Below are 16,615 nucleotides of genomic sequence, written 5' to 3'. Positions count from 1 at the left end.
TTTTTTGAGTCAGACTGTTACTCTGTCGCCCATGCTGGAGTGCAGTGGCACGCTCATGACCACTGTAGCCTCCATCTGCTAGGTTCAGGAGATCCTTCACCTCGGTCTTCCAAGTTTCTGGAACTACAGGCATGTGTCACCATGCCTAGCTAAGTTTTTCTTTATTGTAGAGATGAGATCTCGGCAAGTTGCCCAGGCTGGTCTCGAACCCTTAGGCTCAGGCTATCCTCTCACCTCAGCCACTCAAAGTGCTGGGATTATAAGCATGCGCCACCCTGCCTGGGATTATTATGTAATCTTAATATGCAAGGGCATCAGATTCGATTTAAAATGAAAATAACTGAATACTAATAGTAAAAATAAGCAGGTGGTAATTTGATGGGTACCTTTATGTTTGGTTAAATTCCAGCAAATTCAGATAGTGATAAATCTACTTACATCATATTGCCTGGTGACTGGGGAATGTCTTTGAAATTAACTGTAAAGAATCTTGATAGAAGAAATGTGAACAACTTGTGTTAAGATTGAGTAGTGTGTTTAAACATGTTTTAATTTTTATTTTTTAAGTTGTAGTCTCACTGTATCGCGCAGGCTGGATTGCAGTGGCATGCTCAAGGCCACCGCAACCTTGACTTGCTGGGCTCAGGCAGTCCTTCTGCCTTAGTCTTCAAGTAGCTGGAATTATAGGTGTGCACCACCATGCCTGGCTAATTTTTTGATTTATTGTAGAGACAAGGTCTCACCATGTTGCCTAGGTTTGTCTCGAACCCCGTGGCTCAGGCATTGCTCTCACCTCAGCCTCTCACAGTGCCGTGAGCCACTGCATCCGGCAAGATTGAGTGTCTTGCGGCATGTATGAAGGAATGGAGGCTGGGCACTGTGACTCATGCCTCTAGTAATCCCAGCACTTTGGGAGGTTAAGGTGGGAGGCTTGCTTGAGCCCAGGAGTTTGAGACTAGCCTGGGCAATTTAGCAAAACCTCTTCTGTACATAAAATCAAAAAGTTACCCGGGTGTAGGGGGCGTGCATCTATAATCTCAGATTCCAACTCAAGCAAAAAACAAATAAAGGAAAAATATAATTGTGTCTAGGAACTTATTTTATACCAGGAGTTGTCAAATGTATACCTCACTTGCAAAACAGAGCAGCTGAAGAAAATTGTCTTAGTCAAACTGAAAAGGTTTACCTGGCTGAGGCTGCTGTCATGTAGGACAGATTTAGTTCTGGACTCTGCCTTTTTTTTTTTGAGTTGGAGTCTCACTCTATCTCCCAGACTGGAGTACATTTGGCCGCTCCTGGCCACTACAGCCTCGACCTGCTGGGCTCCAGTGATCCTTCTGCCTCAGCATTCCAAGTAGCTGGAATTACAAGCATGCACCACCATGCCCAGCTAATTTTTTTTATTTATTATAGAGATGAGGTCTCGGCAAGTTACCCAGGCGGGTCTCGAACCCGCGGGCTCTGGCAGTCCACTCACCTCGGTCTCCCAAAACGCTGGGATTACAGGCTGAGCCACCAAACCCGGCCATCTCTGTCCTTTTGTTTTACCCTAAGTTGAGAGAGAGAGAAAATTGACTTTGGAAAGTTTATTTTGAGATAAAATTTAAAATTTATTTGGAAAGTCCCTGCCTTTCCTTTTAATGCAACAGATGAAAAGGAAGAACAGGACAAGTTCAACCTGTGACTTTACCACTTAATAGTTGTTCCTTTGTTTTATTCATCCACTTATCCCTTTATTCCTTCTTTTCTCACCCTCATAACATACTTGTCCATCCACGCGTTCATTTCCTTTCTCAAGTCATTCAGCAAATTATTGTAAATCCCTTGTGGTGTCCTGGATTTTGTGATGGATGTGGGGAGGAGTGCCAAGTAAGAGTGGCAGGGAGCGCTTATCTAGACAGCATCGTACTCAGTGCTTAGGGCCTCCCTGGTTTCCAAATTCCTGCAAAAATATTTGAGACATTGAAGTAATTAGTGGGCTTCAAAATAAATTATGAACTTGAAATTTCACCAGTTTTCAATTAAGTATAACTTGAGGGATCTTGAAACTTTTCATAACCCCATACTTATTAGTTCCATTTGTGAATATAATCTAGGAAGTAATCCTTGACTTGACATACTTCATTTAATCATACAAGTGATATTAAAGCACCTTTTGGAGTAGAAATAATTGAAAGCATACATATATGGACGACAGGGAAGTTTCTGTATGCTGCTAAGTCCATTTAGATTATGGAATTGTCATTGTGGTGTAATCACAAGGGTGATGCCCCTGATCCTCTGCAATTTCCAGTGTGGTATAAGGTTTTTTATACCCTCTTCTATGCTCAGACAAACGATTCTTAGATGCAGTAGTAGAAATACTATTCTTTTTCTTTCCTATTTTCTGACCCCATAGACGTTGTTTTATTCCAGTAGATGAAAATCACCCTCGTTGTAACAGGTATGTCCCCAGCATTGGGGACCTTCATGGCCTCAATTTATCACGTTTGGTGTGTCTTCACCCTTCTGCTTTTACAGATAATGCTGCAGTGTACATCTGTGTGTATATATATGTCTTTGCACACTTTTGCAGCTATTTCTGTTTACTAGAAATGGGTTTCATATTTAAAATTACATGTTGAAAGTTGGCCTCCAATAAGTTCCATTGTGTTCATAATACTCTTAGCAATTCTGAAGACCGAAGAACTTTGACACAAAGTTTTTTCACGTATCTTCTAGTGAGTGGCAGGGTTTGACGTGAGTAAATTTGATGGCTTGACCTGAACTTATGTTGTGGTCTTGTAAAACCTTTTATTATTTCCAAAGAACATGAATATTCATCTTAGTCTGATTATGAGGTGCGACTGTAGATTCTACTAGGAAAGTAGGTAGCATTCGTATATTGACTTTTTAAAAAATCAGAAAAACTGAATTTTGATACATTTGGTCTTAGAGTGTTGTTTCTGAGAGGGAGAGGTATGTCCAAGTAACCAGTGTCCTTAGAGTCTTTTAATAAGGGAACGTTTACATGTTCTTAGTGTACATTTTCAGCAGTGTCAGAGTCTCTGTTGCCAGCCTTCTCTGTTGCAATCTGCAGCCTTTACCTCCTGGGCTCAATCGATCCCGCCTCCTCAGCTTCCCAAGTAGCTGCAACTACAGGTGCATGCCTGGCTAGTTTTTTTGGTTTTTTTTTTTTTTTGGGTAGCGATGAGGTTGTACTGTGTTGCCCAGGCTGGTCTTGAACTCTTGCTTCACGTAGTCCTCCCACCTCAGCCTCCCAAAGTCCTGGAATTATAGACAAGAGCTACCGTGTCCAGCCTGAAAGTACTTTCTTAACAGTAGAATTTATGAAATGTATTTATGTCCAGGAAATGGATTAACCAATTTAATTGACGATCTTTTTAGGAATAGAATAGATTCATATTTTGGAGTGTTAGATAATAGTCTTCAGCAAATCCAGATTTTGCCTGGAATCCATGGCGTTATTGTCTCTTTACTTCATGTGTCTGACATGAAGTCCTAACAGTGAATTTTTCTCTAGCAGTGGGAGAGATCACAATATTTTTTAGTTAGTGAATTCCTATGTGGAGTGAATATTGTCCAACAAACAGCAACAAAAGTATCTTGAAATATTAGAATTACACTGATTTCTGAATGTAGAAAAGTACTTATAAGAGCAGCTTGGAAAATGAAACCCAACGTGGGCATTGGTTTTCTAGAGCCTTTGTTATATAAGCTGACTCCCACAGTTTCTTAAGTGGAGGGCATACAGTTTAAGAATTCCTTATCCAAATGCTTGGGACCAGATGGGTTTTAGATTTTTTTCAATTTTTGAAATATTTATATTATACTTATCAGTTGAACATCCCTAATCTGATATTGAAATGCTCTGGCTCTGGTGAATGTTCTTAAGTGTCATGTTGGTGATCAAAAAGTTTCAGATTTTGGAGTGTTTCTCATTTGAAATTTTTGGGTTAGGGATACTCAACCTGTATATATTTGAATTTATAGTGATTTATTTATTTGTTTATTTATTTTGAGTTGGAGTCTCACTCTGTCGCCCAGACTGGAGTGCAGTGGCACGTTCCCGGCCATTGCAGTCTCAACCTGCGGGGCTCCGGTGACCCTTCCGCCTCAGCTGGAACTACAGGCCGTGCTACCATGCCCGGCTTATTTATCTATTTATTTATTGTAGAGACAAGGTCTTGCCAAGTAGCCCGGGTGGGTCTCGAATGCGTGGGCTCTGGCAATTCACTCGCTACCATGCCCAGCTAATTTATTTATTTATTTATTGTAGAGACGAGGTCTTGCCAAGTTGCCTGGGTGGGTCTCGAACCGTGGGCTCTGGCAATCCACTTGCCTCGGCCTCCCAAAGTGCTGAGATTACAGGCTGAGCCACCGAACCGGTCTATAGTGATTTAAATGCCAGTATAATGTGAGTCTGTTATTTCAGTATTAATGTATGTTTTCCCTCTTAATTATAACTTAATTACTGATTTAATAGTAATCCTGCCATGTACATGTAGTGATGCTTGTTGAATAACCCTCTAGGGCAGAGGTCATCAAACCTTTCCTGGAAAAGGACTAGATGGTAACTATTTCAGCCTTTACAGGTTATATAGTCCCTGTCTATACTGCTCAACTGCTCTAGTCCCACAGTAGCCATAGATAGGAAAGTAAGTGATTCTCCTGTAAAATTTTGTTTCTTAAAATAGGTTGTGGGCTGACACCTGCTTTAGAGGTTTTACTCTGTGTGTGTGTGTGTGTGTGTGTGTGTGTGTGTCACACTGTTGCCCAGGCTGGAGTGCAGTGGCATGCTAACGGCCACCACAGCCTCGATCTGGGCTCAGGCGATTCTTTCGCCTCAGCCTTGCAAGTAGCTAGAGCTATAGGTGTGCTCCACCACACCCAGCTAAGATTTTGATTTATTGTAGACGAGGTCTTACCAGGTTGCCCAAGCTGGTCTCAAACCCCTGGGCTCAGGCAATCCTCTCACCTTCACCTCCCAAAGTTCTGGGATGACAGGTGTCAGCCTTCACACCCAGCCTGCTTTGGGGGATTTTCTTAGTGTGTTGATGAAAATGGGGGAGACAGGAGTTGATAAGGCTTTCTTCTGAAAATAGCAGGGTCTGTGTCTAAGAAGTGTGATCCTTTGAGGTGTCTCCTCTCTGGATAGGTTTTGAATACCTTAAGAACTCTGGTATGCCAGTGATAGATCCCAGACTTTTCTCTTTTTACAGTAAGAAAGTATATATTTGTGCTTTTTTGCACTCACAGTTTTTGGAATATAAGTAAATAATTCTTCTAGTTGTATGTTGTTACTTTGATTTTTTGTTTTGCTTTGGTTGACCTAAGTTACTTTATTTCTTTTGTTTACTTGGTTTATTAAAGTCTTGGAGCAAAATAGAAGGAAGGTAAATCATTCATCACAACTTTGGCATAATGTAATTTGTATAAACAGTTTTGTTTTACATGAAATAAAATATCCATTTGTGGCTCACATGTCATAGTTCTAAATTTTTATTTAAACCCTTTTCAGACATGAAGAGGAACATCGGCGTCGTGAGGAGGAAATGATCCGACACAGAGAGCAGGAAGAGCTGAGGCGACAGCAGGAGGGCTTTAAACCAAACTATATGGAGAGTGTAAGTGCAGGATGTGTTAACTGCATTGTCCTTACTGTCGCCTCCATGGCGTAGCTGCAGTTGCTTCAGGTTTTGGCTTATAAAGTCATCTGTTTTCTAATCTTACTATGGTTGTTAAACTAGTGATTTTCTAACCTTTTACAGGTAGTAAAGCACAACTAGTTTCTGAAGATAATATTTATGTTTTGTGAAGTGGATGTTACATTTTTTCCATTATTTTAATTGATCTTTTAAAGTAGAAATCTTGTTATACATGCCATCTTCACTTGGCTGATTTTTACCATCTCCTGATACTAAAAACATCTTTATTTTGGAAGATTTCAGACATACCGGAGGAGACGGGTATGTGCTTATTCTTCAGTCCTAACAGTTATAATCACATGGTTGATCTTTTCATCTCTAAGTATATCCACTTCATTTCCCAGGTACTCTGTATGAAATACCCACTCGACTTTATCTAATTTTATTAATAATTATTTCAGTATGTATCTCTAAAAAATGAAGACTTCTTTTAAATACCTTTATCATATCTTAAAAGTTGTCAATTCTCTACTTTTATTTTGTTGAAGTTCATATTTGCACAGTCTTTACATTTTCTTTTAAATTGGTTGCTGTGAATTGACTGATATATCCAAGCTTTTTAGTCTATAGGCTTTTACTCCTCCGCCCTTTTAATATTTTTCCTTGTCATTTATTTTGTGAAGTTACTGAGCCTCATTGTATAGAGTATCTGATAATCTGGATTTTTCTGATTACATCCTTGCAACAATGTTTAACAGATTTATCCCTGACTTTCCTGCAAATTGGCTGTAGTTCAAAAGACTTGATCTGAGCCAGGTTTTGAGGGGAGAGGGGCAGGATGGTGGGGCAAACAAGACTTTTTCAAGTGTGTTAAAATCTGCAGGTTTTTAATGATAGCTATCAAAGAATCTCATTCACATAGCTTAACTCATTATTCCGAAAAATGTTCACATGCCATGATTGTTTAATAAGACTTAAACATTTAAAATAAATTTCTAGGCCTTAAAGTATTAATTTAAATCAGGGCTACTTTTTTATTTTTTAACTTCTGTCAATAAAAAATGTTTATCTTTCTATCAAGTAAATATCCTTTGAAAATTATGTAACATTTAAATTGCATTAGAGAAGTTTTTTATTGTTTGTAAGCTTTGATTTAATTGTAAAATTTCATTTTCAAATTAGTTGAGGAGGTTTTTAAAGAATTCTGAATTTTTGTTGAGTAATTTCTAGCATTATTTTGCAACTGTCTTTTCCTTTTTGTAGACATAGCACATGCTTAGTGACATATTTGAAATTACCATCTCAGGTGTTTTGTTTATTACATTAGAACATAAATCTGTTGGATTTATCAGTGTGAGGGCATCTTATGATGTTGTCAAAAGGTGAAAATTTTAGGTTTTCCAGGTTCATATTTGAAAAATAGTGACTAGTGTTTTTATCTTCAATACAATCACGTATAAATCATATATGATACATTTTTGAGGGAAGCTTCCTTTGAGATTTTATTACCTTAATATTTACTAATATGCTTGTTTTTAGTAAAATTGATGGAGTTAACTTTCTTAATATTTTTCTGGCATAAATTTTGCATTTTTTGAGTGAATGTGTAGCTATTTGTCATAGTGTCATGCATAAACAATCATTTAGGGTACTAGAAGGAAATAATTAAATGAAATATAGTCTACCACTAAGCTGATTAAAAGGCTATATCATAAATTCAGTTCCAGGCTCCTTATTCTTTGAAATAATTGGACAGTTTAAAAAAAACTTACATATGGTGTTTTCTATATATTTAGTGACATTTAATATTGGTGTAGTTAACAGTGAGTAATATTGGTGTAGTTAACAGTGAGTTTTGTTGTTGTTGTTGTTTTTGAGTTGGAGTCTCACTCTGTCACCCAGGCTGGCGTATAGTGGCACACTCACGGCCACCCCAGCATCGACCTGCTAGGTGCCGGCAATCCTTCCACCTCAGCTTTCCAAGTAGCCGGAACTACAGGTACACTACCATGCCTAGCTAATTTTTGATTTATTGTAGAGACGAGCTCTCGCCAAGTTTCCCGGGCTGGTCTCGAACTTGTGAGCTCAGGCAATCCTGTCACCTCAGCCTCCCAAAGTCCTGGAATTATAGGCGTGAGCTACCACTCCTGGCCTATTGTTACAACTTAAAATTGAATTACCACAAAATTGTTATTTTAAAACTTATTTTGCTTCAAATTCATTTTAATGCTTTTATAAATGTTTTATAAGTGTCTAGCTGAACATAATGGCTCACGCTTGTAATCCCAGCACCTTGGGAGGTTGAGCCAGCAGGATTGCGTGAGTCCAGGAGTTTAAGACCAGCCTAGGCAACATAGTAAGACCTTAACTACAAAAATTAGTCAAACACGGTGGCACGTTCTGCTCTGGAGAATGGAGCTAGAGGATCACCTGCCTGAGCATAGGAGGTTGAGGCTGCAATGAGCTGCAATTGTGTCACTGCAGTCCAGCCTTAGCAGCAGAGTGAGACGCCAACTCAAAAGAAAAAAAAAAGCTATGAACTTCGAGAGTAGCTTAATTAGAAATTTTAAAATAATTATGCAGGCAGGATGCGGTGGCTCATGCTTGTAATCCTAGCACTTCGGGCAGTAGAGGTGAGAGGATTGCCTGAGCCCAGGAGTTCAAGGCCAGCCTGGGCAACTTGGTGAGACCTCGTCTCTACAGTAGACACAGCTTTTATGTGGTGGGGTGGTACGGCTTGTGGTTCCAGCTACTTAGAAGACCGAGGCAGAGAGAATGGTCTGGGCCCAGCAGGTTGAGGCTGCAGTGGCCGTGAGCGTGCCAATATATTCCAGCCTGGGTGACAAAGTCAGACTCCAACTTGGACCAAAAAAAACTCTCATACAGACTACTGAGATATTAAAAATAGGTCACTTACTGTTTTATTATATTATGACCTCAGAAAAGGATGTAGTTATAATATACTTAAATATTAAAATACTTTGTTTTAGTATATGTTGCATGCTTGAAGCATGGTTTTAAAATTAATTTCGCTAGAGGAAGAGTTAACAAACTATAGGCTGGGACCTCTGCCTGTTTTCATATTCTTCTACTGCAGAACTAAGGATGGTGTTTATGTTTTTTCCATTATTGAGGGGAAAAAAAGAATATTAAATGAAATTATTTGTGACCCACAATAACTTAAAATATTTGCTCTGTTTCTTTTTCTTTTTCTTTTTTTTTTGAGTTAGAGTCTCACTCTGTCACCCAGACTGGAGTACAGTGGCATGCTCCCGGCCACCGCAGCCTCGACCTGCTGGGCTCTGGTGATCCTTCCGCCTCGGCCTTCCAAGTAGCAGGAACTGCAGGCGCGTTCTACCATGCCCAGCTAATTTTTAAAAAATTTTATTGTAGAAATGAGGTCTTGTCAAGTTGCTCAGGCGGGTCTTGAACCCACAGGCTCAGGCAATCCATTCACCTCAGCTTCCCAAAGCGCTGGGATTACAGGCTGAGCCACTGAGCCCAGCTTGCTCTCTGTTCCTTTACAGAGATATTTCATGAAGCCCTAGTCTGGAAAATTTGTTATGTAAGGAGGATTGGTGTTTATGTTAGATAGACCACAAAGTTATTATGCTCTTTATTTGTAATGAGATATGACATTTCAAATAGCATATAAATGGTGAGAGGATTGCCTGAGCCCAGGAGTTCGAGGCCAGCCTGGGCAACTTGGTGAGACCTCGTCTCTACAGTAGACACAGCTTTTATGTGGTGGGGTAGTACAGCCCGTGGTTCCAGCTACTTAGAAGATTGAGGCAGAGAGAATGACCTGAGCCCAGCAGGTTGAAGCAGTGACTGTGAGCGTGCCAATACATTCCAGTCTGGGTGACAAAGTCAGAGTCCAACTTGGACCAAAAAATATCCTCATACAGACTATTGACATATAAATGAGGTATGATAATTGGTATAACATTGGAATTAAATATTTAGGAGATTTATACTTTGTGTTTTATTTAAATTGTTTGAGATTAGAGATTTTACGAATAGGCACACTTTTTTTATTTCAGTGTCAGTTATGTTTGATTCCTAGTTTATTATGCTCCTTGTTAATATAAACATATCAAACAGTAGTAATAACCTTTAGGAAAGCTGTGTAGAGATCTCAAATATTTTATGTCAATAGGAAAATATTAATAGGGAAACATTGTGTTAATAAGAATACATTGAGACAATTTTATCAGTTATTCTTCATTTATTTTCAAAACTGTCTTTGTAGAAAATTGTTAAACAATTTTAATCCTTGTTTTTTGCTTTTTTTTGTTTAAAGCTTTGAAATTAGGCCCTTTTATGTGCTTTCTCTCTTTCACTGTTCAGTTTAAAGGGAGGAATCTGATGGTAAGTGTTCAGCTTGCCCAAGTAATGAATAAAGCAGACTTTCTTTGAAACTTAGCAGTACAAATATTGGTTTACATATTTTACGTCTTAAATAATAATTTTTCTTGATGTATCAGAGGATGAAGGAAAACAGTCATCATATCTGGTCATATTTTTCTTTGTCAGCCTTCAACTTTATCATAATTTGATGACACACATGGGAATATTATGTTTTTAACAGTTTCAAGGATATGTTAGTACATTATTGATTAGAAGCTGTCATTCCAATTTAATACTTTATATTTCCTTAGAAGTCAGACTTGATAATTTTAGTCATAACCATAAATTAAACAGGATATTTTTACTGTTGTAGAATAACATACTTGAGTGATTTAAGAATGTATACATTTTTTACACTGTGCTTTTTTTGCATTTAGGTTTATCTTTACCATAGTGTAGATTGTATTTGACCATTTTCTAGGCGGCATTTACTTCGTTGAAATTCTCTGCTTGTTACAATTGTTGGACGCATTACAAGCTATTATTCTGGAAACAATTAAAATCTTATGAGGTATTTTATAATTTTCTTGTGATTGTTTTCATATTAGCTTGCTTCACTTATTGTAGGTTAAGTAGTTTAAACATTGAAGTAAAATGGTGTACCAGTCTTTGTGGAAAATATCTGCGTCAGAATAAATGGAAGACTATCATTCTAATACTTATTTATGCAGTTTCTTGGAGTAAACTTTGCTTATTGGGAAAATGTTAATGTGCTAGAAACATTCAAATGTCAGTCTTACTCTAGTTTTAGTAATTGTGTCATTTAGTTATGAAGTACCTTATTTAGGAAAATTATGTCAGTGTTTAAATTGTATGCTACTTAATTTTAAATCTGAGAAATTTTCTTTTTCTGGTATGGTAAATATTGATGTTTCCTTTTTCAGTAATGAAAGGAACAGCCCTTCATATCTGTTCTGTCGATAATCTCGACCTGCTGGTCTCAGGCGATCCTTCCAAGTAGCTGGAACCACAGGCGAGTGCCACCACGTCTGGCCAGTTTTTTTTTGTAGAGACAAAATCTCTACAGTATTTTCCATATTTGAGACTCAGACTGATTGCAAACCCCTGGACTCAGGCAGTCCTCTCAACTTCTACTCCCAAAGTGTTGGGATTACAGGCGTGAACCGGCCCAGTTGTATTTCTTTGTCTGAGATGTTACATTGTGGCTCCCCTGGTACTATGAAATAGTTAGTCCAGAAACATTAAGGAAGTGTTGCCATAGGCTAGTGTGCCTTTTGCAAGGACAGTGTTTTTCATTTTTTAAACTTTTTTTTTTTTGTCACTAGGTCTCGCAGTGTTCCCCAGGTTGGACTCAAATTCCTGAGCTAAAACAATCCTCCTTCCTCAGCCTCCTCAATAGCTAAGACTGTAGGCTGTACCTGGCAGGACAGCGTTTTTCATTTCTACATAGCAAACAGCTTTAAAAAATTGTAGGTTGCTAGATCATGCACTTAGAATTTGATCTGTTTTGTGATTCAAGTAGATTGTGATGTATTTTTTTTTTAATCACATTTTCCAGCAAGTCCAGTCATTTTGAACCTTGTAACATATCTGTGGAACTTTCAAAAAAAAAAAGAATGCCTGAGACCCAGTCCATGAAATATTTTAATGCAGTATATCTGGGCTGTGATTGTGGCATCTGAATTTTGGAAACCTCTGAAGCTTGCTTATTCTTCTTATGAGTAAAATTTGAAAACCACTGACTGTGTATTGAAATGAGACATGGTGAAATGAGAATAGTAGTAGCTGATGATTTTTAGGCCTGGGGAGTGTTAGTGGAGGACTCGCTTGAGTGTGGGTCAACATGGGCAAGGTGCCTATAGAACATAATTATTTGCTTATTTATTTTGGAACAGGGTACTCACTGTGTTGCCCAGGCTGGAGTGCAGATGTGATCATAGCACTGGCCTTAAACTCCTGGGTTCAGGTCATTCTTAACCTCATCCTCTCAAGGATCTGGGACTACAGTCTTGGGCCACTGCCCCCAGCCACATGTCTGTGTTCAGAACAATTTAAACAGCATGGCATTCTTTGTGAACACTGTGAAATTTGGATGTGGTAACTTTGAATTGGGCTTTCAGACTATATATGCAGAAGAGATTGTCTCAATTTCTGAGTTACTTTTTTAGTCATTTAATTTTGTCATCTAGAGCAGGGGATGACATACTATACTAGGCCAGTCTCAATTCACATACTGCCTGTTTTTGTAAATAAAATTTTATTGTAACACAGTAGTCTTGCGGTTTGTTTATGGATGCTTTGCTCTATAGAGGCTGTTTTGAATAGTATGACACTTTTTAAAACTGTATTGAGACTGTATGGCCTACCAACCCGCAAATGTGTACATCTGGCCCTTTACCAAGCACGTTAGCTGGCTCCTGATTTAGAGCTAGCCTGAGAATTGGGGGAATTTATAAAAAGTGACTTATAACCAAACCCGTAGAATTTGTGAATTGCAATGCAAAGTTACTGATTTATATCTTCTTTTCCAGTGTTTTTAGAAGGCTCACTGAGCACAGATCCAGGGTTCCTGAGGAATCCAGATTAACTTCCAGAAAGTTCATTGGTAGTCACGGCTTAAAGCGGAGGAAATGTTGTGGGAAGAATGGTCCAGTGTCTGCCCCACAGCTGAAACCTTGGAGTTTCTAGTCAGTAGAGCTGTAACACACTGTCGTTTTACAAAGTGTCCCCTCTTGATCAGTACCGTCAACTTTGGCCTGTTATGTAGCCAGTCACTTTTTTATGGCAGTGTCTTTTTCTGCTTCCTGAACAGGTATTATTTTTCTTAATCATCCCTTGACTTAATTGTAATCTGACTTTCCTTGGTGTGCCATGCACAAAACTAAGAAACAAATTTCAGCCAATAAAAAATTTCCATTAAGTGGTGCTGGCAGAGAGAAATGCTCTCCATTGCTACTTACTAATAAATAGGTAGAAAGTTATTTTCTTAAATGGTTTATGAAGTTTTAGAAGTTACAATTTTATGGTTTCCACGCAGTCATCACTTTTTTCCTACAATTTCTTTTAACTCCAATAAGTTTATGCTGTAGTAGGAAATTTTTTTTTAAGTCTAAACACCTGAAGCATTAAAACAAAGGACACATTTGTACAAGGGATTTTTATGATTTCTTTGTCAGCTGATGAACTAACTGGAGAAATATTTGCAGTAAGATTTGGTTTCAGATTTGGATGTGACCTGCCGAGCAGATTTACCTATTACTGGTGTAATAGAGGTCTGCTCCCAGTGGTTTGAACATATAGGTGAAAATCAAAATGGATAATAACCCCAATATTGCAGTGGAGTCCCATGTATTCTAGTTGTATCAGTTATGGTGGTAAATGCTTTCTTTTGTTTACTAAAATAATTTGATTATTGCAAACCAACTACTGAGTACAGGTAGTACATAGCCGGAACTTGACTTAGACTTTTGTGATCCAACAAAAACAAAGAGATGTGTAAATTTTGTTCACATTTTGATATATTTGTGGTGAAGATATATGTCGATGTTACCAGGTACTGAGGTGTTTGAAAACTTCTCAAAAGGATTATTTAGGAGTTGCAGTAATATCTAATCACATGTGGGAAAGTTTAAATATTTTCATCCTAACTGGGACAAATGAGTATGAATACTATTTAGAATACTTTTCACAGCAGGTGTAAAATGGGGATGTGTGGTCACAATAAGTATATGCGCTTAGTGGGTGGTTTTTTTCCTCTCTGTTTTCACATTCTTATTAAGCAGTCTTTTTTTCTTTTTTGAGTTGGAGTCTCACTCTATCACCTAAGCTGGAGGGCGGCAGTAGCATGCTCCCAGTCACCGCAGCCTCGACCTGCTGGACTCAGGTGACCCTTCCACCTCAACTTTCCAAGTAGCTGGAACTATAGACATGCATCACCATGCCCAGCTAATTTTTTTTATTTATTGTAGAGAAGAGGTCTTGCCAAGTTCTCCAGGCTGGTCTTGAACCCGAGGGATCAGGCAATCTTCTCACCTCAGTCTTTAAAAGTATTGGAGTTATAGGCTTGAGTTACCGTGCCCGGCCTGTTTTTCTTTTTCTGTTTTTGAGTTGGAGTCTCACTCCATCACCCAGGCTGGAGTGCAGTGGTAACACTCACCGCCATCCCAGTGTTGCCCTCCTGGGCTCAGGTGATCTTTCTGCCTCAGCCTTCCAAGTAGCCGGAACACAGGCGCGCGCTACCATGCCTGGGTAATTTTTTGATTTATTGTAGAGATGAGATTTTGCCAAGTTGCCTAGGCTGTTCTCGAATCCATGGGCTCAGGCAATCTGCATACCTTGGCCTCCCAATATGCTGGGATTATAGGCTTGAGCCACCGCATCCGGCCATTTACCAGTCTTTTCTGAAAGACCAGGTAGAAATGATTATTGAGTCTCTTATACTCTTTGCACACTTTATCAGAAAACTCTTAATTGTCCTTTATTATTTCTGTGTCTTATTAGTGGCTCTTGTGTCTTTTTGTCTTTCATTAGAGTTTCAGAGACATTCATCATCCAGAATACTTCTTTTTCCTGTGGAGAACGTCGGTGCAGCCTGAGCTCATGTGTTACTCCCTGTGTTTCCTCATCATGGCTGTGACCCTTCTCATTTTTAATATTTCTTTCTACCACTTAATTTTTTTTTTTTGGACAGAGTTGGAGTTTCACTCTGTCCACCCAGGCTAGAGTGCAGTGGCACGCTCAAGGCCACCGCTTCCTCGACCTGCTGGGTTCAGGCTATCCTTCTGCCTCAGCCTTCCAAGTAGCTGGAACTACAGGCACGCGCTACTGTGCCTGACTGTTTTTTAATTTATTGTAGAGATGAGGTCTCGCCAAGTTGCCCGGGCTGGTCTCAAACCCGCAGGCTCAGGCAATCCACTTGCCTCTGCCTCCCAAAGTGCTAGGATTACAGGCTGAGCTACTGAGCCCAGCTTACTACTTAAGTTTTATTCAAATTTTTTTCTAACCTTGTTTTCCACTAGTTGCGTCTCTAAGTTTTTTGAAGTCACAGTTTCATGTTCGTCCTATTACAGTCGCTTCCATGTAAGCTGAGAGAATTAGGGCACTCGAGGTCTTGCCTTTCTCAGTCGTGGTTTTCAGTGTTCTCCATGGACAACCAACCTTGGTGTTTACTGAATACAAATACCAGAGGTGTTCCACATTTGACATTTTGGAAAACAGGTGGCATTGAGGCCCAGCCACTGATGTATTTTTTATAATTTCATAATGGAATCACATAATGAAGAGCCATTTTTAAAAGTAGCCAGTAATCAACCATTTATTTTGGTTGGTTTTCAGCACGCCTAACTAACTTTTCAATATGTGGATCCCCTCAAATATTCCTTCAGAGTATTAAACTTACAAGAAGACTTGGAAATTTTCAGTTAGGAAGAAAAACATGTTCACTGTGTTCTGTGTGCAGAACCTAGTGCTGCGCACTATAGAGGATAGAGGACTCGCACTGAGCATGTCCACAGAATTTGTGAAGAGACATGGCCAACACATTCTGAGAGTTTAGAGAAAGAAATTACTTACTGAAGAGTGTTCAGGATGTTGCCAAGTAGTCTTGGCACTGTGTAGAACTTGTCATTTAAACTGACATGATTCATTTATTACTCCTGTTGTGTTATAGGTATGCCCCATGTCTTTTCACTTGAACTGGTAAGTTCTAATAATTTTTGGTCAGAATGATAACATGTTACTTTTAGTTAATAACCTTTTGTGTGTGTGTGTGTGTAAGAATTGGAGAAATCAAGACTGGTGAAAAGTGGTTTAAAGTAAACAGGTCGTGTTCAATATGTAATATGTGTAATATAATTAATAAGAATTTTGCTTAATTGTTGGAGAGTTTGAATTAATAACATCCTAGAAAGGCATAAACACTTGTTACTTCTGCTTTGTGACTTGCTTAGTGTATTTGGAGGTCACCTTACAAGAAGGAGTTCTACATGTTGATCTTAGAAAGTAAATGCTTTTTTAGACCAGTATCTTAGATTTCTTATACTTCATATTGAAGCTATGCAACTCTGTAGTATCATCTGAAATGTCGGAGTTTTATACTAAAACTAAAAAAAGATATTGTCACTATCTATTTGACTGCCAACTAACTAGTGGTATGGTATAGGAACTTGGGCTTGTAAGCATGCTGTATGGATAAGATGCATTTAAGTTAGATTGACAGTATAATTACAAACTTTTAAAGATTTAAAAATTTTAAAGAACTGAAAGTATATGGGTAAGTTTGCTTCTTTATCTCAACTATGTTTTCTAGTATTTTGTGACACTGTGTTTCAAACCCTGATTTTCTTGGCTGTAAATTTACCATGTCTTTCATAAGGTGATGTCTTCATTTGGCATATTACTACTTTTTCTTCATACTGATTTTAAACAGTTGATATGGTTGCTATATAGTTTTTTTAATAATTGCAAACTTTGAATAACTTTTTATTGTGGTACCACTTAAATATTTAAAATATTACTGTGTTTGAATCTATTGCTTTGAATTAATTGTCGGAATTTCAATATTTCTGGTAAATTATTAAGATAATTTAATACTTAGT

At 38.4% G+C, this 16,615-nt stretch overlaps 1 protein-coding gene across 1 annotated transcript in view; it reads left to right on the top strand.

Annotated features, from left to right (window-relative positions):
* LOC103275850 (paraspeckle component 1) overlaps nt 1-16,615 on the top strand; it is a 78,489-nt gene that overhangs the window by 43,244 nt on the left and 18,630 nt on the right. The window contains exons 6-7 of the mRNA XM_021706564.1: nt 5,522-5,627; nt 9,999-10,019. Of these exons, the coding sequence (XP_021562239.1) occupies nt 5,522-5,627; nt 9,999-10,019 (127 nt within the window). The remainder of the gene's footprint in view (nt 1-5,521; nt 5,628-9,998; nt 10,020-16,615) is intronic.

This window comes from Carlito syrichta, unplaced genomic scaffold (assembly GCF_000164805.1).
Source record: "Carlito syrichta isolate Samal-C Ts95f unplaced genomic scaffold, Tarsius_syrichta-2.0.1 Scaffold315800, whole genome shotgun sequence".
Taxonomy (NCBI): Eukaryota; Metazoa; Chordata; class Mammalia; order Primates; family Tarsiidae; genus Carlito; species Carlito syrichta.
Note: the sequence above shows the minus strand (reverse complement) of the source record. Positions and strands in the feature narration are given on the sequence as shown.